Source organism: Schistocerca americana, chromosome 8 (genome assembly GCF_021461395.2).
Source record: "Schistocerca americana isolate TAMUIC-IGC-003095 chromosome 8, iqSchAmer2.1, whole genome shotgun sequence".
NCBI classification, from domain to species: domain Eukaryota; kingdom Metazoa; phylum Arthropoda; class Insecta; order Orthoptera; family Acrididae; genus Schistocerca; species Schistocerca americana.
This window is the reverse complement of record NC_060126.1, coordinates 114,242,595-114,264,729: the sequence shown is the minus strand read 5'-3', so window position 1 is coordinate 114,264,729 and position 22,135 is coordinate 114,242,595. Positions and strand designations below refer to the sequence as shown.

The window sequence follows — 22,135 nt, the reverse complement described above, 5'->3', positions numbered from 1 at the left end:
CAGTCTTCCTAACATTTTACTATATATTCCTGTTCCATTCTTACACTTACTGCAAAAATATTTCTTTAATGTATTTCTAACAAGTCATATTATTATTATTATTATTATTATTATTATTATTAACAATATTATGAAAAGGAAAGTTGCTACTCACCATATAGTGGAGATGCTGAGTTGCAGATAGGCACAACAAAAAGACTGTCACAAATAAAGCTTTCGGCCAGTAAGTCCTTCATCAAAAATAGACCACACACACACACACACACACACACACACACACACACACACACACACGGCTGCAGTCTCAGGCAACTGTAGCTACACTGCGAGAAGCAACACCAGCGCTTGATGGGAGTGCCAACTAGGTGGGAGGCTGGGGAGGGGACGGGGAGGGATAGTAAGCTAGGGGTGGTGGACAGTGAAGTGCAGCAGGTTAGACGGAGGGCAGGGGATAGGAGGGGAGAACTAGCAGAAAAGGAGAGAGGTAAAAAGACTTGGTGCGATGGTGGAATGAGGGTTGTGTAGTGCTGGAATGGGAACAGCGAAGGAGCTGGATGGGTGAGGACAATGATTAATGAAGGTTGAGGCCAAGAGGGTTATGGGAACATAGGATGTATTACAGAGAAAGTTCCCACCTGCGCAATTCAGAAAAGCTGGTGTTGGTGGAAAGGATCCTTATGGCACAGGCTGTGAAGCATTCATTGAAATGAAGGATTTCATATTTGGCAGCGTGCTCAGCTACAGGATGATACACTTGTTTCTTGGTTACAGTTTGTCAGTGGTTATTCATGCGGACAGCCAGGTTGTTAGTTGTCATACCCACAAAGAATACAGCACAGTGGTTACAGCTTAACTTCTAGATCACATGACTGGTTTCACAGGTAGTCGTACCTTTGATAGGATACATGATGTTTGTGACTGGACTGAAGCAGGTGGTGGTGGGAGAATGTATGGGACAGGTCTTGCATCTAGATCTATTACAGGAGTATGAGCCAAGGTAAGGTATTGGGAGCAGGGGTTGTGTAGGGATGGACGAGTATATTGTGTAGGTTCGGTGGACCTTGGAATACCACTGTAGAAGGGGTGGAATACCACTGTGGAAGGGGTGGGAAGGGTAGTTGGCAGGACATTTCTCATTTCAGGTCACGATGAGAGGTAGTTGAAACACCGGCAGATAAGTTAATTCACTCCCTCCAATCCTGGGTGGTACTGAGTTACGAGGGGAATGCTCCTCTGTGGCCAGACAGTGGGACTTTGGGAGGTGGTGGGGGACTGGAAAGATCAGGCACAGAAGATTTGTTTTTGTACAAGGTTGGGTGCATAATTATGGTCTGTGAAGGCTTCAATAAGACCCTCGGTATATTTCAAGAAGGACTGCTCGCCACTCTAGATGCTATGACCATGAGTGGCTAGACTGTATGGAAGGGACTTCTTTGTATGGAACGGGTGGCAGCTGTCGAAGTGGAGGTATTGCTGGTGGTTAGTAGGTTTGATATGGACGGAGGTACTGAAATAGCCATCTTTCAGGTGGAGGTCAACATCTAAGAACATGGCTTGTTGCGTTGAATAGGACTAGATGAATCAAATGGGGGAGGAGTTGTTGATGTTCTGGAGGAATGCGGATAGGGTGTCCACACCCTCAGTCCAGATCGCAAAGATGTTATCTAGGAATCTAAGTATTTATGAAAGATTCCTCTAGATTGCCCATGAATAGGTTGGCATAGAATGGTGCCATGCGGTTGCCTATAGCCATACCCAAGATTTGTTTGTAGGTAATGCCTTCAAAGGAGAAATAATTGTGCATGAGGATATAGTCGAGTATGGCGACTAGGAAGGAGATCGTTGGTTTGGAATTTGTTGGGTGTTTGGAAAGGTATTGTTCAATAGCAGTAAAGCCATGGGCATTAGGGGTGTTAGTGTAAAGGGAGATGGCATCAATAGTGACAAACAGGGCACTGTTTGGTAAAGGGACAGGAACTGTGGAGAGTCGGTGGATGAAATGGTTGGTATGTTTTATATAGGGGTGTAAGTTCTGGCTAATAAGTTGAGGGTGTTGGTCTATGAGAGCAGAGATTCTCTCAGTGGGGGCACAGTAACCGGCCACAATGGGGTGTCCTGGGTGACTGGGTTTATGAACTTTAGGAAGCATGTAGAAGGTGGGAGTACAGGGAGTGGTAGGGGTGAACAGAGAGATGGACTCCGAGGAGGGATTCTGGCATGGGCCTAAGGATTTGAGGAGTGACTGGAGATCCTTTTGGATTTCTGGAATGGGGTCACTGTGGCAAAGTTTGTAGGAGGAAGTATCCAACAGCTGGTGGAGGAGTCCTTCTGCCAGGTAATCCTTGCGGTTCAAAAGAACAGTGGTGTGGAGCCTTTGCCCACAGGTCGGATTATAAGGTCAGGATCACTTTTTAGATGGTGGACTGCGGTTCTTTCTGAGGATGTAGAATTTGTTTGCATGTTGAGGGATTTGTGGAATGATGGTGGGGCAAGGTTCGAAGTTAAGAAATTCTGGGAAGTTAACTGGTTGTGATTTGGAGGCAATGGGGGGTGGATCATGGTTGGATGGAAGAGTGAACTGAGTTAGGCAGGTTGAGTCTGATTGGTAGGGTTGGTGGTGAAAAAGTGTTTCCACTGTAGGGACCGGGAGAAGGAGAGAACGTCTTCAAAAAGTCCTGCATGTTTGAATTTGGAAGTGGGGCGAAAGGTGAGGCCTTTTGAAGGGGCTGATATTTCTGTGGGGCTGAGGCTTCTGGAGGAAAGGTTCATGACTGTGTTACAGGTCTGATTAGGTTCTGGATTCTTTGTGGTGGTGGGAGGAAGTTTCAGAGGGTGGGGTAAGTATACTAAGCCTGGAAGACAGGGTGTGTCAGCTATGAGGTGACGGTGGTCGGGGGGGGGGGGGGGGGTAAGTTTGGAGGTTTTGTAGAGGTGATGGACAATGGTACGTCAAGGCAGGAGTAGGAAGTGAACAAGGTGGAGAACATTTTGAGGCGGTGGCGTGCATCTTGCATGGTTCCAGGAGGGCAAGAGTTTCAGTGTGTGTTATGGGTTCCAGAAATTTGGAACTGCATAGCAGGAGAATTTTGTGGATGGAGAGAATGAACTCCAAGGAAGTTTGGGCTTGGTTGATATGGTTTTGCAGCACTGTGTTGGTGAGGGCTAAGGATTGGTGGAATCTGAACAGGTGGAGGTCATTGTGGAAGGAGGGGTGGTAGCCATAGACAGGTAGTATGATGGTAAGGCCATTTGGGGGGATTGCATGAGCCAAGCAACAATGCAGGAACAGTATGTAGGACTGGGTTCTGGTTAGGGACAAGGAAGTTCTTATGCATTGATGCAGATGGAAGGAGCAAGGCTCCATGGTGGTGGAAAAAAAATGAAAAAATGTCTTCACCGACTGCAATTATTCTGCCAAGCTTGTACAAAAACAAATCTCCTGGACCTTATCTTTCCAGTCTCCCACCACCTCCCAAAATCCCACCATCCGGCCACAGAGGAGCACTCCACGTGTAGCTCAGTACCACCCAGCACTGGAGCAACTGAATTACACTCTCCACCAGCGTTTCGACTATCTCACGTCGTACCCTGTTGAGAAATGTCCTGGCCACTATCCTTCCCACCCCTCCCACAGTGGTGTTCCACCATCCACCGAACCTACACAATATACTTGTCTACTCTTCCACAACCCCTGCTACCATCCCCTTACCTCATGGGATACACCCGTAATAGACCTAGATGCAAGATCTGTCCTATACATCCTTCCACCAACACCTACTCCAGTCCAGTCACATCATCACCCATCCCATCCAAGGAAGGGCTACCTGTGAAACCAGTCGTGTGATCTACAAGCTAAGCTGTTAACCACAGTGCTGCATTCTATATGGGCATGACAACCAATACGCTGTCTGTCTGCATGAATGGCCACCAATAAACTGTGGCCAAGAAACAAGTGGACCACCCTGTTGCTGAGCACGCTGCCAAAAATGACGTCCTTCATTTTAATGACTTCTTCACAGCCTATGCCATATGGATCCTTCCCAACAAAACAAGCTTTACGCAACTGCACAGGTGGGAACTTTCCCTGTAATACAGGTTGATTCAAAAAGAATACCACAACTTTAAAAATGTGTATTTAATGAAAGAAACATAATATAACCTTCTGCTATACATCGTTACAAAGAGTATTTAAAAAGGTTTTTTTTTCACTCAAAAACAAGTTCAGAGATGTTCAATATGGCCCCCTCCAGACACACAAGCAATATCAACCTGATACTCCAACTCGTTCCACACTCTCTGTAGCATATCAGGCGTAACAGTTTGGATAGCTGCTGTTATTTCTCGTTTCAAATTATCAATGGTGGCTGGGAGAGGTGGCCGAAACACCATATCCTTAACATACCCCCATAAGAAAAAATCGCAGGGGGTAAGATCAGGGCTTCTTGGAGGCCAGTGATGAAGTGCTCTGTCACGGGCTGCCTGGCGGCCGATCCATTGCCTCGGGTCGTTGACGTTCAGGTAGTTACGGACAGATAAGTGCCAATGTGGTGGCGCTCCATCCTGCTGAAATATGAATTGTTGTGCTTCTTGTTCGAGCTGAGGGAACAGCCAATTCTCTAACATCTCCCGATACTGTAGTCCAGTTACAGTAGCACCTTCGAAGAAAAAGGGACCACAAACTTTATTGGCTGAAATGGCGAACAAATGTACAACTAAATGAAACTTTATAGCTCCCTTAATTCGCCGACAGATAGTGCTTAGCTCTGCCTTTTGTCGTTGCAGAGTTTTAAATTCCTAAAGTTGTGGTATTCTTTTTGAATCACCCTGTATATCCTATGTTACCGTAACCCTCTTCTCCTCAAACTTCGTTAATCATCGTCCTCACCCATCCAGCCCCTTCCCTGTTCTCATTCCAAAACTACACAGTCTTGAATGAAAAACAACCCACAGTTGCACTAAATTATGTTTATTTTAAACCTTGACCATGGTTTCAGCTATAATAATATATACTCCTTCAGAAGTCATACACAGTAATAAATGAAAAATGTCTTAGCCCAGCGGCATTTTTCATTTATTATTGTGTATGACTTCTGAAGAAGGCTATATTATTATAGCTGAAACCATGGCCAATGTTTAAAATAATTTAGTGCAACTGTGGGCTATTTTTCATTCTAGACAATTCTCAAAACTCAAAGTAAAATCGTCTAGTGGCTGGGATGACATATCGTTCCACACTACTTAAAGAATGCAAAAATGAGTTAATAAAACCAATAACATATCTAATTAACAGTTCAGTTGGCCAGGGGATCTTTCCAGAGCTTTTAAAAATCACTGAGATACAACCAGTGTGTAAAAATGGGGCTCTCACTGACATAAATAATTACCGGCCAATCTCTTTGACTTCAACACTTGGCAAGCTGCTTGAAAGAATAATTCTAGATCAAATGGAACCCTTCTTCTGTTAATACAAACTATTAAACAAAACACAACATGGGTTTCGAAAAGGACAATCTACAATAACAGCATTAGCAACTTTTTTCCACGAACTACTGAACAGGCTGGATGAAGGAAACAAAGTTATAGGGACTTTCCTTGATCTGTCTAAAGCATTCGATTCTGTGAATCGTGCAGTACTGTTATCCAAGTTAGAAAATTACGGAATAAGAGCAGTAGCTCTAAAATTACTAAGTTCTTATCTCCGTGATAGAAGACAGTGCACAAAACTAAATTATAAGAATGAAAGTAAGATCCAAACAGTAAAGTCAGCATACAGAACTCTCAACTGTGGAGTTCCCCAAGGAAGTATACTTGGACCATTCTTCTTTATAGTATATATTAATGATATAACATGGCCGCAAAACTCCAAACTAGTGAACGATGCTGATGATACATCTTTTATTAGCTGGGGCTGTACAGAGTGGGCAGCATTCCAAAGCAACAAAGAGAACTTAGAAATGATCACAGAATATCTAATAGTGAATAAGCTTACACTGAATAAGGACAAGGCTGTAGTAATAAAGTTCTTGCTACATTTTAATAATACTCATACTGAATCACTTTCTACAGTTGAAACATCTGACAAACATCAGTTTTTAGCCATATTGATTGATGAACATCTCACTTGGAAAGAGCATATTAGCACCACCTGCAAAAAGGTTTCTAGTAATATTTACTTACTAAAACATCTTACAAATATAGTAGCTCCCCTTGTCCTTAAACAAGTGTATTATGGGTTAATACACTCTCATCTGCAATATGGGATCGAGGTCTGGGGTGGGGCACCCACTGTCTATATGGATCGCATTTTCAGGCTTCAAAATAGAGCAGTTAGGATAATTGCTAATATAAGCAAATGCCAGTCCTCTAGGGACTATTTCAATAATTATAAATTACTGACTGTGTAGTCATTGTATGTATTTAAGACCATGTTGTTGTTGTTGTGGTCTTCAGTCCTGAGACTGGTTTGATGCAGCTCTCCATTGTTTGTAAAAGAGAATGAGGAAAATAGTGTAAAGAACAGTGACACCAATAATTACAGTACCCGAGCCAAAAGTGACTATCATAGGATTCGGACTAACAAGAAAGCTACAGACCACAGTCCATATTTAACTGGGAGACAATTCTATAATTGTTCTTGTTGTGGTCTTCAGTCCTGAGACTGGTTTGATGCAGCTCTCCATGCTACTGTATCCTGTGCAATCTTCTTCATCTCCCAGTACCTACTGCAGCCTACATCCTTCTGAATCTGCTTAGTGTATTCATCTCTTGGTCTCCCTCTACGATTTTTACCCTCCACACTGCCCTCCAATGCTAAATTTGTGACCCCTTGATGCCTCAAAACATGTCCTACCAACCGATTCCTTCTTCTAGTCAAGTTGTGCCACAAACTTCTCCTCTCCCCAATCCTATTCAATACCTCCTCATTAGTTACGTGATCTACCCACCTTATCTTCAGCATTCTTCCGTAGCACCACATTTCGAAAGCTTCTATTCTCCTCTTGTCCAAACTAGTTATCGTCCATGTTTCACTTCCGTACATGGCTACACTCCATACAAATACTTTCAGAAATGACTTCCTGACACTTAAATCTATACCCGATGTTAACAAATTTCTCTTCTTCAGAAACGATTTCCTTGCCATTGCCAGTCTACATTTTATATCCTCTCTACTTCGACCATCATCAGTTATTTTACTCCCTAAATAGCAAAACTCCTTTACTACTTTAAGTGTCTCATTTCCTAATCTAATTCCCTCAGCATCACCCGATTTAATTTGACTACATTCCATTATCCTCGTTTTGCTTTTGTTGATGTTCATCTTATATCCTCCTTTCAAGACACTGTCCATTCCATTCAACTGCTCTTCCAAGTCCTTTGCTGTCTCTGACAGAATTACAATGTCATCAGCGAACCTCAAAGTTTTTACTTCTTCTCCATGAATTTTAATACCTACTCCGAATTTTCCTTTTGTTTCCTTTACTGCTGCTCAATATACAGATTGAATAACATCGGGGAGAGGCTACAACCCTGTCTCACTCCTTTCCCAACCACTGCTTCCCTTTCATGCCCCTTGGCTCTTATAACTGCCATCTGGTTTCTGTACAAATTGTAAATAGCCTTTTGCTCCCTGTATTTTACTCCTGCCACCTTCAGAATTTGAAAGAGAGTATTCCAGTTAACATTGTCAAAAGCTTTCTCTAAGTCTACAAATGCTAGTAACGTATGTTTGCCTTTTCTTAATCTTTCTTCTAAGATAAGTCGTAAGGTTAGTATTGCCTCACGTGTTCCAACATTTCTACGGAATCCAAACTGATCTTCCCCGAGGTCCGCTTCTACCAGTTTTGTCTGTAAAGAATTCGCGTTAGTATTTTGCAGCTGTGACTTATTGAACTGATAGTTCGGTAATTTTCACATCTGTCAACATGTGCTTTCTTTGGGATTGGAATTATTGTATTCTTCTTGAAGTCTGAGGGTATTTCGCCTGTCTCGTACATCTTGCTCACCAGATGGTAGAGTTTTGTCATGACTGGCTCTGCCAAGGCCATCAGTAGTTCTAATGGAATGTTGTCTACTCCCGAGGCCTTGTTTCAACTCAGGTCTTTCAGTGCTCTGTCAAACTCTTCATGCAGTATCTTATCTCCCATTTCATCTTCGTCTACATCCTCTTCCATTTCCATAATATTGTCCCCAAGTACATCGCCCTTGTATAAACCCTCTATATACTCCTTCCACCTTTCTGCCTTCCCTTCTTTGGTTAGAACTGGGTTGCCATCTGAGCTCTTGATATTCATACAAGTGGTTCTCTTCTCTCCAAAGGTCTCTTTAATTTTCCTGTAGGCAGTATCTATCTTACCCCTAGTGACAAGCCTCTATATCCTTACATTTGTCCTCTAGCCATCCCTGCTTAGCCATTTTGCACTTCCTGTCAATCTCATTTTTGAGACGTTTGTATTCCTTTTTGCCTGCTTCATTCACTGCATTTTTATATTTTCTCCTTTCATCAATTAAATTCAATATTTCTTCTGTTACCCAAGGATTTCTACTAGCCCTCTTCTTTTTACCTACTTGATCATCTGCTGCCTTCACTACTTCATTCCTCAGAGCTACCCATTCTTCTTCTACTGTATTTCTTTCCCCCATTCCTGTCAATTGTTCCCTTATGCTCTCCCTGAAACTCTCTACAACCTCTGGTTCTTTCAGTTTATCCAGGTCCCATCTTCTTAAATTCCCACCTTTTTGCAGTTTCTTCAGTTTCAATCTGCAGTTCATAACCAATAGATTGTGGTCAGAATCCACATCTGCCCCTGGAAATGTCTTACAATTTAAAACCTGGTTCCTAAATCTCTGTCTTACCATTAAATAATCTATCTGATACCTTTTAGTATCTCCAGGATTCTTCCAGGTATACAACCTTCTTTTATGATTCTTGAACCAAGTGTTAGCTATGATTAAGTTATGCTCCATGCAAAATTCTACAAGGCGGCTTCCTCTTCCATTTCTTCCCCCCAATCCATATTTACCTACTATGTTTCCTTCTCTCCCTTTCCCTACTGACGAATTCCAGTCACCCATGACTATTAAATTTTCGTCTCCCTTCACTACCTGAATGATTTCTTTTATCTCTTCATACATTTCTTCAATTTCTTCATCATCTGCAAAGCTAGTTGGCATATAAACTTGTACTACTGTAGTAGGCATGGGCTTTGTGTCTGTCTTGGCCACAATAATGCGTTTACTATGCTGCTTGTAGTAGCTAACCCGCAGTCCTATTTTTTTATTCATCATGAAACCTACTCCTCCATTACCCCTATTTGATTTTGTATTTATAACCCTGTAATCACCTGACCAAAAGTCTTGTTCCTCCTGCCACCGAACTTCACTAATTCCCACTATATCTAACTTTAACCTATCCATTTCCATTTTTAAATTTTCTAACCTACCTGCCCGATTAAGGGATCTGACATTCCACACTCCGATCCATAGAATGCCAGTTTTCTTTCTCCTGATAATGACGTCCCCTTGAGTAGTCCCCGCCCGGAGATCCGAATGGGGGACTATTTTACCTCCGGAATATTTTACCCAAGAGGACGCCATCATCATTTAATCATACAGTAAAGCTGCATGTCCTCGGGAAAAATTACGGCTGTAGTTTCCCCTTGCTTTCAGCCGTTCTCAGTACCAGCACAGCAAGGCCGTTTTGGTTAATGTTTCAAGGCCAGATCATTCAATCATCCAGACTGTTGCCCCTGCAACTACTGAAAAGGCTGCTGCCCCTCTTCAGGACCCACATGTTTGTCTGGCCTCTCAACAGATACCCCTCCGTTGTGGTTGCACCTACGGTACGGCCATCTGTATCGCTGAGGCACGCAAGCCTCCCCACCGACGGCAAGGTCCGTGGTTCGTGGGGGGGAATTCTATAATAAGTTGCCAAAAAAAATATAAAGCAACTCCAAGGCAATCTTTTCAAGGGCAAGTTGAAAAATTTGTCAATAGATAGATGTTTATACTCATTAAAAGAATTTTGAGCTGCAGTACTGTTAGTTTATTCTTTTACGTACTGCAGTATATTAGTGGTGGTGTTGTTATAATTGACTAATTGATGTATATAATCATTATATGTATGGAGTGATATATAATGTGCTAATGTGTTTATAACATTATTGCATGGAATGATATACAATGTGCTACTTGATGTAAATATTCATTCTTGGAATGACATGATATTGATATAATTGTGCAAAAAATTGAAGATGTCCAAGACTGTAAAATTATCATGGACAAATAAACATTATTATTATTATTATTATTATTATGCATCATTTCAGAGCACTTCATGTATCTTGCATGCTTTTGCATCATTTTAAAAAATTTGGAAGTGAAAGCAAATCATTGTTAATCTCTGAGGTGTATTAAAACAACTACTGAATAGCTGGTGTCATTCAGAAGTAAAATTTAATATTCATACAGAGAAAATGAAAAGTGAGTTGCACTAAGTTTGTTGTAACATGGTAACTGTTAAGAAACATTTGTGGTTCTTTTTCCAGTGAAGACATCTGTAACAGTCAACTAAACATCACCATGTGTCCTCTGTGTGACTACTTCTGTAGTTTCTGGAATCTTACAGAAACATGTCTTCATGCACGAATAACGTATCTTTTTGACAATCCTACAACAGTCTTCTTTGCCGTATTCATGTCATTTTGGGGTGAGTACAAATTGTCCCTAAACTTGCATTCGCTATTATTATTTTCTTGTGAAGCAATTAAATATAATTAAGTGTACAAAATTTTTTTGATCATAAATAATATAGTACTTTTTGTCCCTTTTTTCCCCACCATTACCCATTGTCGCCACTGTGTGAGAAATACGGTATGAAAAATCATTGCTCCAGATAACAATAATAATAATAATAATAATAATAATAATAATAATAGCCGGCTGGTGTGGCCGTGCGGTCCTAGGCGCGTCAGTCTGGAACCGCGTGACCGCTACGGTCGCAGGTTCGAATCCTGCCTCGGGCATGGATGTGTGTGATGTCCTTAGGTTAGTTAGGTTTAAGTAGTTCTAAGTTTTAGGGGACTGATGACCACAGATGTTGAGTCCCATAGTGCTCAGAGCCAATAATAAGATTTTCAGGATGAAAGGAAATGACTCAGCACAGACATTGACTCTTTTTTTTTTTTTTTTTTTTATTATATATATATATATATATATATATATATATATATATATATATATATATATATAAACAAAGATGAGGTGACTTACCGAACAAAAGCGCTGGCAGGTCGATAGACACACAAACAAACACAAACATACACAAAAAAAATAGTGACCATATTTTCAACTTGTTGAAATATGCCTTCCCGGCTATTACACAAGTTGAAACTTAAATTTGCCATATTTCGTGACAGTACCTTTTCCATTAGACGTTTGCAAGCAAATATAAGTCTTGGCTTCAGTTGTCTAAGTATGATTCCACAATGCATCGTTGTCGGCTGCAGAAAATGACATGGTTCAACGTGTTTCTCTCATTTTGGTGTTTCAAATACAGTTTCTTCCAATGTAGTTTCTTCTTTTCAGATAATACAAAATTAATAGTTAACATAATTCAAAATTATTTATGACTGCGACCTTCACATAACTCTTTGTCTCTAAATATGTCTGCTTGTGTCTGTATATGTGTGGATGGATGTGTGTGTGTGTGCGCGAGTGTATACCCGTCCTTTTTTCCCCCTAAGGTAAGTCTTTCCGCTCCCGGGATTGGAATGACTCCTTACCCTCTCCCTTAAAACCCACATCCTTTCGTCTTTCCCTCTCCTTCCCTCTTTCCTGATGAGGCAACAGTTTGTTGCGAAAGCTTGAATTTTGTGTGTATGTTTGTGGTTGTTTGTGTGTCTGTCGACCTGCCAGCACTTACATCTTTGTTTTTAGATATATATATATAAACGCATTTCAGAAATTTGTTGTTATATGTATTGCTCGAACAGAAAAGGTGAAATATGTAAGAAATATAATTCAACTAAGAAAAATCTGCTATAGAGGAGAGAATACAGAACTTTGGAAAAAATAAAGTATGTTTTCGCAAGGAGTATTTGCAACAACAGAAATGCTTAACCTTAACATACAGCACTGTAATACAAGGCTGAAACCAGAATGTCTGTATGCAAGTGAACACATAATATTAAATTATTAGTTGATTAAAATATGATTATTGGAAAGAAGAATTATGAGGAAAAAATTGACAAAATGTTGAAGTAAGGTTAAAATATATATGAGAAAATATAAAGTACTTCAGAAGCAATGAGAAAGATACGATGCTATTCTTTGGCTGTTTGTGTAGAATAGACAGCAGTTTAACCAAACATACCTTACAAGTACTTACAGCAAAAGTACTCAACCAGTTGGAGCCTAGAGGTCAGTGAAGATGTACCAAGTAACAGCATAAAAGTAGTGGGAACAATACGAGGAGGAGTAGAAACATTGAAAGAGAAGTGGAAACAATGTGAGAGAGGTAAGAACAATGCGAGAGAAGTTCTAGGGAAAAAGTTTTTGCAGATGAAAGGATTTCAGAATAGAAAGGAAGAGGAAACATGTACAAAGTAGACTGAGGAGAGGAAAGGAAAACAAGAGAAAGTATGAAAAATACCAGAGTGAAAAGGAAAAAAAGAACTTAACATAAGTAGGACAAAGAATAAAAATGAGCTGCATTGAATGTTTTGTGTAATGTTGACTTTGTAGGGATATGAAATGGAATAAGTACATAGGCTCAGTTGTAGGCAAAGCCAGTGGCAGATTTCAGTTCACTCCCAGGACACTTGGAAATTGCTGTCGGTGTACAAAGAAGATTATTTACAGATCATTTGTGTGTCACATCTTAGAACATTGCTCGAGTGTATGGAACACATACTAAACAGGGCTAATAGGGGAGACTGAAGATATACAAAGAAGGGTAGTACAAATTTTCAAATGTTTATTTGATTAATTGGAGAGTATCATGGAAATGTAGAAAACTTGAATTGGCAGACTCTTGAAGATAGACGAAATTATCCATTGAAAGCCCACTTACGAAATTTAAAAAATTGTTATTCAGCCCCCTGCATATCACTCACATAGGGAACTTGAAGATGAGATTAGACTGATTACAACTTACACAGAGACATTTAATCAGTCATTCTTTCCTTAGTCCATATGTAACTGGAGCAAGAAGGTGCCCTGACATGTGTACCATGCTAAGTACACTCTGCCATGCACTTCACAATTGTTTACAGATTGTGGCTGTAGAGGTAGAATTGTTTAACTACATTTTTCTGCACTGTCTTTTCTGTACTTTCATTAATTCGCTAACTGCTCATTGCAGATTGAAAACAATCTGAAGATAACTAACATTTCATGCAGAAATCAACATTTTTTAATTAACAACATTCTTTGCAAATTGTTCAGAACTATAAGCAATAAACAAAATACTTTTAAAGCATTTATAGTTAGTCCTTTTGATTGTCAAAGAAAGGGAAAATATTCATATAGTGTTGCAAATATACATGTATATTTTTGTGCCGCATACAATGTAAGAGCAACTATGTAAGGTGCTAAGTCTTGTGCTGATTGAAGTGCGATGAGTACACAGACCAGGTAAACAATTTAATACAGTTTTAGTGAAAAATAGATAAACCAAAATACTACTCCTTTGGAAAAAAGTTAACCATTGCAAGTGTGATAGTTCGTGATTAGCAGTAGATTTATAAAAATCCAACTTAGGCTAAAGGCTAAAATAATGAAACATTCAAAATCAGTGTTCACTTGAAGTAGCACAAAATAACGTACTGAAGGTTGATGGCAGATAACAAGTTTTGGCCATCTCCCAGTAATGGTGAAAGCAGAGACGGTGACGACTCCATCAGTCAATATTAGCTAGTGCAGCATGGCGTTGTTTGTAGTAATGGTTCAAATCGAGGCTCTGATTGAACTGTGGGCACAGTAAGCACCTGGCCCAAAGCTTGGAGCAACTTTGCCCCACCCTAAATACTCAAGCCATATAGTATACTGGAAGACCTACATGAAGTCATATGCCCCATGAAGACAAATAGGTCCGGAGGGCATGAGACCTCTGGCGGTGCTTGCACATCAGATATCAGCATAGGCAGGATGCGTAGTTGAGTTCTGCCATCTACTGTTAGAAGTCTTTCGAGATTAGGCCATTTAGTAGACCACTGCTGTGAGAAGAGTTTCTGGTCTGCAGGAACCCATACATAGCATCCCCACTCCCCTCAAAGGACGAAAGACTATTGCAGTTCTTGACAGCTGAGAAACCTTCTGATTCTTCGCTGGTCACCTGTGGAACTGGTGACCCTGACATGCTCAGTTTGATGTCCATCAAAGTTGGTATCTGTACCGGGGAAGAGGTGACTTTGGCAACGGCTGGATGGTATGGACCCTGTGGCTGCAACAGTTGGGCTGTATCGTCCAAAGTTCCGGGTGGGAGAACATCTGATCCAGGAACAAAGATCATGATAATCCATTGCTAGGAGCCATCGCTGTTTTTCTTGGGCTTACCTGCAACAAATGGAGCCACATGTAGTCATACTTCCACCGTGGCCTGTCCCAATAAATATGTTACTACTGCCGGGACACATTGGTGACTATTTTTGGAGAAAACCAGTGTCCAGGCATCATTTTTGACAGAATAATGGTGGCGTTGAGACTGTAGAGAGGGAGATGGATTTATCATAGAGTGGAGGATGGGGAGCTTGAACCCGTGGTGCTGTCCCCGTGGAGTTTTTCAGCAGGGCTGATGCCATCTTGAGGGGTGGAGCAATAAGACATCAAAAACACAGGGATGGTTGCTAATTTTTCCTTGAACGTGTGAATAAAGCTTTCCCCTTATCCATTGGTTGTGAGATGAAAATGCTCTGTATGTATTAGGGAGGTGCCATTGGAAGAACAAAAAGAGGTAAATTCAGAAGTTGTGAACTGAGGCCTGTTGTCTGTAACTATGGTTTTCAGAAGTCATTTTTTAGATAAGATCCAGGCCAGTGCCTTTGTCTCGAGGACTCTGAAGACATCCGAGAAACATACGGGAATCTGGCTCCTGCATCAACCATGATCAACCAAGAATATCCCAGTGAGGGGCTTGCAAAGTCTAAATGGAGTCACGACCAGGACGCTGAGGCATCCAACCACGGGAAGTATCTGCTAGAGGGTGCTGTCTGTTTGCTTATACCAGTTTCACATGGTGCCACCATGTTGGCAATAGCTGCATCAATCTCTCGCAAATACGTACATTGACGGCCCAGCTTCTTGGAGAGCGCAACTCCCTTATGGCCCTGATGTAGGAGGGGCAGGGTGCATTGCTGCAAGGCAGATGGGATCATTACATGGGTGCAACGATTTTCTTCTTGCAACAAAAAGAATCCATTGATGGGGGTGAACTTGTGGTACCTGTGCCAGAATGCCTGAACTTACAGATGAGTCCAATGTTTCAGATCCATCGACATCCCTAGGCGCACGAGATGGAGTAGTTTCTAAATAATCACATTGCTACAGCTTCTTCTACTCCTTTGTCCATGTTGTGACAGCCCTTTGATTCTGAATCAAGTTGCTTACCATGTCCCACTGGTAACCTCGAGAGAATGTCAGCATTGGCATGTTGAGTGATACCTGAAGTCATATGAGTAGCTAGGGGGAAAAAAAAGAAAGCAAACAATGCCCAGCTGTGGAGGCAATGTGTGGCTTATGTTGGAATACAGGAGTCTGTCTTGAATAATGGTAAAACAGGTTTGTGCCCAGTCAGTAACTTGAAACATTGACTGTACGCATAATTGTGGAATTTCTTGACTATGAACACAGCAACCTTTTCTATTTTGTGGTAATTGCATTGCATCTGTGTCAGAGTCTTGTATATGAACACACGGATGTTCCACACCCTCTACTTCATAAGATAACACCACACCCGAGCCGTTATCACAAGCATCAGCTGTTACAATTAAAGGTCTCGGTGGGTTGTAGACCATAGTACTATGGTCTTCAGGACTTGCTTGAGATCTTAGAAAGGTTTTTTATAGGTACGAGTTCAATCCCACTTCATGTTTTTGCATCATAACTGATGGAGCAATTCTGTCTGCTATGGCTATGGCGTGTACTTTCAATAATTATTAAGTTGGCTGAATTGCTTGAACATACACTGAGGAGACAAAAGTCATGGGATAGCAACATTCACATATACAGAAGGTGGTAGTATCGCATACACAAGATATAAAAGGGCAGTACATTGGTGGAGCAGTAATTTTTATTCAGGTGATTCATGTGAAAAGGTGTCCGGCGTGATTATGGCCACACAACAGGAGTTCAAAGACTTCTAACGTGGAATGGTGGAGCCAGATGCATGGGACATTCCATTTTGGAAATCATTAGTGAATTCAGTGTTCCGAGGTCTGCAGTGTCAAGAGTGTCCAGAGAACACCACATTTCGGGCATTACCTCTCAACTCGGACAACACAGTGCCTGATGGCGTTCACGTAAGGATCGAGAGCAGCAGCACTTCTGTAGTGTTGTCAGTGCCAACAGACAAGCAACACTGTGTGAAATAACTGCGGGAATCAATGTGAGACATTTGATGAAGGTATTCATTAGGACAGTGTGACGAAATCTGGCATTTATGGGCTATGGCAGCAGGCAACTGATGTGAGTGCCTTTGCTAACAGCACACATTCACCTGCAGTGCCTGTCCTAGGCTTGTGACCATATCAGTTGGGTACTAGACACCTGATAAACTGTGGTTTAGTCAGATGAGTCCCGATTTCAGTTGGTAGGGTTCAAGTGTGTTTTGCAGACTCCATGTAGCCATGGACTCAAATTGTCAATAAGGCGCTGTGCAAGCTGGTGTTGGCTTCATAATGGTGTGGCCTGTGTTTACGTGGAATGGACTGAGTCCTCTGGTCCAGTGGAACCAATCATTGACTGTAAATGGTTATGTCTGGCTACTTGGAGACTATTTGCAGCCATTCATGGACTTCATGTTTCCAAACAACGATGGAATTTTTATGGATTAAAGTGCACCATGTCACCAGGCCACAGTTGTTCATGATTTAGTTTGAAGAACATCCTGCACGATTTGGGCAAATGATTTGGCCACCCAGATTGTCCAACATGGGACATAATTGAGAGGTCAGTTCATGCACAAAATCATGTACCGACAACACTTTCACAATTATGGATGGCTATAGAGGTAGACTGGCTCAGTATTTCTGCAGAGGGCTGCCAGTGACTTGTGGAGTCCATGCCATACGGAGTTGCTGCACCACCAAGCAAGAGGAGGTCCGACACAATATTAGGAAGATCCCATGACTGTTTTACCTCAGTGTATTGTGATGCAGGTTGTATTCCTGAATCACTGAGAACACAACCAAGTTATTCCACCTGAGGGACAAAAAAATGGCATTTGTTCATTTTACATTTGAGACTGAGTTGTTGTACAACAGTAAAAAAGAGCATCATTGGTAGCCACCAACTGCATAGCATGTTTACCAGTGATGAGAATACTGTCCACACAGTTTGCTGTACTGGGTACATCCTGCATCACCCCTTCCAAGTATCATTGAAAAATAGCTAAGACACTGACAATGCCAAAAATAAGCCTGTTATGGCAGTATAGTTCAGAGTGTTAATAGCTAGAATGTTCCATGATGCCTCGTCTAGAGCTGAAGGTAATCATCCAGAAAATGAGTCTCAGCAAAAATCTTGCCTTCTAAGAATAATACCATAATGTCATCTACTTTTGGAATCAAGTAGGCATCAATGACAGACTATGCATCGATCGTTAACTTTGAAGTAACAACAGATCCAAAGTGACTCATTCAGGTCCACAGTACCGATGAGGGTAGCCCATTAACTGTTGGTGACTGTGGTGAGAATGCTTTCCTCTTGGAGTCGCTAGAGATCCAGTTGTAGCTTATCTCTGAACATTATTAGAACATTCTGGGCCTTGAAGAAGCAGAATGTAGCTATTGAAAGGAATGTGATATGAGCTTCAAAACCAATTATGCTGGTGTTGGGATGAGAAGAAACTGGCTCATACATGGAGCAGAGTTCCCTTGAATGGGAGCTAGCTCCTGATGGCTGAATGCTGTAGATGGAGTCGCGCACTCCCTAGTTCAAAGCATTAAAAAGCTCCAAACCAAGGCTGTAGGTGGCTCATTCAGTGTTTACCACAAAGGTGCATGCCATGAAGACAGTTGAGTGATACTGAATGTGAGTCATGAATTGTCCTTTCTTGTTGTGTAGGTGAGCCCAAATGTTGATAAGGGTCCAAAATTGCAATATTTATGGAGGAACTCGTATCAACTTGGAACTCCTCTGGAATGGAGTTAACTTCCACTGTGAGCATTAAGACTATCAATTATGCAGTTGTAACCTTCATTCATCGTGAGGAAAGATTGTGGCAAACTTCCAACAAGTGTCCTGTCTTGCTGCAGAAATAACATTTAGCCCAACAATAATAACATTGCTGCAATGTTTAGGTGATAAAACAGTTGCTGGATGAGGATAACTGCTGTGGGCAAAACACACTGGTTGAGGGCTGGCAGCCACAGGGAAATCGGAATGTAGTGCAGGCTGTGGCTGGGATTGGGACCATGTAAGTGGGGCAGTCTACAAACATTGGCGAAAGGTTGTGTAATGTTGCTGATGAGTCTGCGTATTGCTTGAAAGCCCTAATGATGGGGAGGCAAGTCTCTGGCATGGGATCCTTGAGGTTCAGGTATGTCAGTACAAAGCCCTTCATCTGGTGAATGTACAAGAACCATGTGTTTGACAAGGGAAGTTGTAAAGCACTGTTTACGTTGAGACTTAACACACCAGAACTGACAGTCAAGGGATAAACCCTCCAATTTTGATGTCCACTTTGTGTAAGATTGTCTGCTAAACTTGCGATAGCTAAAAGACTTATGGAAGGCCACCACAAAGTGCACGTATGAGTCAAAATATTGTAGTTAAAAACTCTCAAAGTGATTGTGAGCAGGGCATGGGGCTGCACTTCAGGCTTGAGTTGCTGTAGTAAATTGTAAATTTCCAGACCTGCATAGGCCAGGAAGAAGCATGTGCTGCTGGGTGTCCCTGTGACACCTGTGCCAATAAGCATCGTTCCAGTTTGGCCACACAGTTTGCTCAGGATTTGATATTCTGGCCATACACCTATAACAGCAACAATACCCCTCTGAATCTTTTTGCCGGGGAGTCAGTGCACAGCAGCCAGTTGAACAGCTCTGGGTTGGATATGGTGATGACTTGTTGCATGTTCTGGAGTAGGAGCAACACCTGGACACACATACACACACACACAGTCACCTGGGTTATAAAACATATTTGAAAGTTTTGGTTCGTAGAAAAATTCCTCATCACCATTTGCTAAGTCTTGCACCAGTTGATGCGCAATGAGAACACCGCTTAGTAAACAGTGTACAATAGTTTTATTAAAAAGTGCTCAAACCAAAATACTCTTCCTCCTTTAGAAAAAAGTTAACCACTACAAGTTTGGATAGTTCATGACTAGCACTGGAGTTATAAAAGTCTAACTTAGGCTGAAGGCCAAAATGATGAAACAATCAAAGCCATGTTCACTTGGAAGTAGGACAAAATAATGTAGTGAAGGTCAGTGGCTAGGATGAAGTTCTCAGACATCTCCAATGCATAGGGCAAGTGCGGGCAGTAGTGAAGGCAGGCTGTGGCACTTCCGTCGGTCAGAGTCGCGCGCACACGCACGCGCACGCACACACACACACACACACACACACACACACACACACACACACACCTACACCTGTGCCCCTACCTTGTGTCGGCTGGACACTCAATCTTGGTCCAGCCTGCGCAATGTAGAGGCAAAGGTGGCTTTGTGTGTGTGTGTGTGTGTGTGTGTGTGTGTGTGTGTGTGTGTGTGTGTACTCCAGTTCAACAAATTTTCTTTCTCTGTAGTGTGTGCCTATCAATGACTCCGATGCCTCTGCTGTTACCGTATTTACTCGAATGTAAGCAGCACCTGAAATTTGAGACTCGAAATTCAAGGGGAGAGAAAAGTTTTAGGCCGCATCTCCAAATCAAAACAAAGTTGGTCCATTGTAATATGAGACACAATTTAGGTCGAATGCCAGGTAAAATAAATTGCATAAATAAATAAAATAAATATAGTACTTTGGTTCGAGTTGTAAGCTTAAGCAGTTGAGCTTTACCAGATAGCCATTGCTATGCGTCAGGCGCTCCGTCCATATTTATATGGGTACCCTGCCTTTTTCACGTGCTTCATCTGGTTTGAATTGATTGCTTATTTTTCTTTGATCTGATAAGTGTTGTTGTCTTTGTTATAGGGGTTTATGTCACTCTAAGCTGAAAATGCATTACTGTACTGTGTCGTGCATTGTTTGTCGCATTCTGATAATGAGTGTTTAAGGCCTGTCACTGCTCGCGGCATGGCTCGCTTTTGTGCACGCTACCACCGCTTACAATTTATATATAAAACCAAAAAACAAAAGGATGAATCATCTCTTTAGTGAAACAGTGGCAAGAGACTGCTATTTGTTGTTACTTACACTTCTGCTTTCTTTGATAATGATCAACAAGAACCAAATAATAGACTGCGTATGATAGATGTTCTGAATGAGAATTTAGCGAAAAGTTTGCTCCGTTTGAAAATCTTTGCAGACGCCCCTTTAGTACATTACATTCTGCACAGAAATTAGTTATCTTAGATTTAAAAAGCTAGTCAATTGCCATGCTTCATTTCTGACTGTATCACTATTAGGCATAAGAATAATACGAATATAAACATGACATGATATGTATATTCTTCTGCGTTTGCTGTTGTCTCACTCTAGTTTCGTAGTTTATTAGGCAGACAGGATTTAAATGAGATAGCAACAAACATGAAAGAATACGTGGCAAAATGTTTATATTCGTATTATTCTTATGGTGAAGAGAATAATGCATGTGATTCACAATTCATAAAAGCTCCTATTAGGAACCATATCTGGTCACAGGTAGGAAAGAATTCACAATGTAGAGTTTGCCATATTGACAAACATCCCAAACAGTCTTGCCAGTCGTATTTTCATAGTACATTGAAATTCTGCTACATTCGAAGATGAACAATACGGAATTTGTGTTTACTTCGTTGGACAGTGTATGAAAACGCAGTGGCGGCACCTACCAACATTTCTCATAACTTCCGCTTACTTTGCACTCGATTCTAAGCCGCAGGTGGTCTTTTGGATTACAAAAACCGGAAAAAAAGTGCGACTTAGACTCGAGTAAATACGGTAGGTGAATGGTCCCCTTTACCCTTAGCATTTACAATAAAAAAAACAACTTTTGACAGCTTCAAACAAGCACAAATGATGTCCAGGTGGTGGTGGTGGTGGTGGTGGTGGTGGTGATAAACTGATACACACAAAACCTTGACAGTAATATGCTCATACTCTCTTTCTCATACTGTCCCACATGACAGCTGGATTATGAAGTACAAAGACAACATCAAACTTCCTTTATGTTTGGAATAGTGTCTGTATTTAGGCCTGTGTGCGTATTTACATTTACGGTATTTGCCTGAAAATTACAAGTGCTCAAAATTGCAAATCACAAGAAATAAGTTTTGACAGCCGTAAGTGGTAATTACCATGTTTAACAATGACTTATTAAACTACTATTCTGTAAATGTATTTCACAGATGGAAAAAAATTACTCTTTCAGTTGCAGTACAAATATTTTGGGATCTTTAAAGGTTATGTCTTTGTGATACAGAATTTGAAATGCCCGTATCAGTGATTCAGAATTTTTTAAGTCTAGACACTCACCTAGAAGGACAGAGGATGTTTTCCCACAACGCAATGTGGGAGTGCTATAAACTGAAAAAGTAACATTTTCCTTTTGATTTTTCCAGACTTGGGTGTGGTGTAAGATTTCTTGCATAGAACATCAATCTATAGTCGTGCGTTGAAAAATTTCTAGACTGTTGACTCTTAAGTCTGATAGATGAAACATTTCAATTGCTTCCTCATGTATCTTATTATTTCAGTGCCTGTCTTTAAGTTAAATCAACAATTTGTACATCAGATAATCTACACTGATGTTTTTTAATAATGGTTTCAAC

General features: G+C 41.2%; 1 protein-coding gene across 2 annotated transcripts in view; it reads left to right on the top strand.

Moving 5' to 3' along the window:
* The window catches only part of LOC124544745 (anoctamin-1-like), a 154,703-nt gene that overhangs the window by 78,485 nt on the left and 54,083 nt on the right, over positions 1–22,135 (top strand). For both annotated transcript variants that reach the window (XM_047123406.1, XM_047123405.1), the window contains one exon: positions 10,545–10,705. In XM_047123406.1, the coding sequence (XP_046979362.1) occupies positions 10,545–10,705 (161 nt within the window). The remainder of the gene's footprint in view (positions 1–10,544; positions 10,706–22,135) is intronic.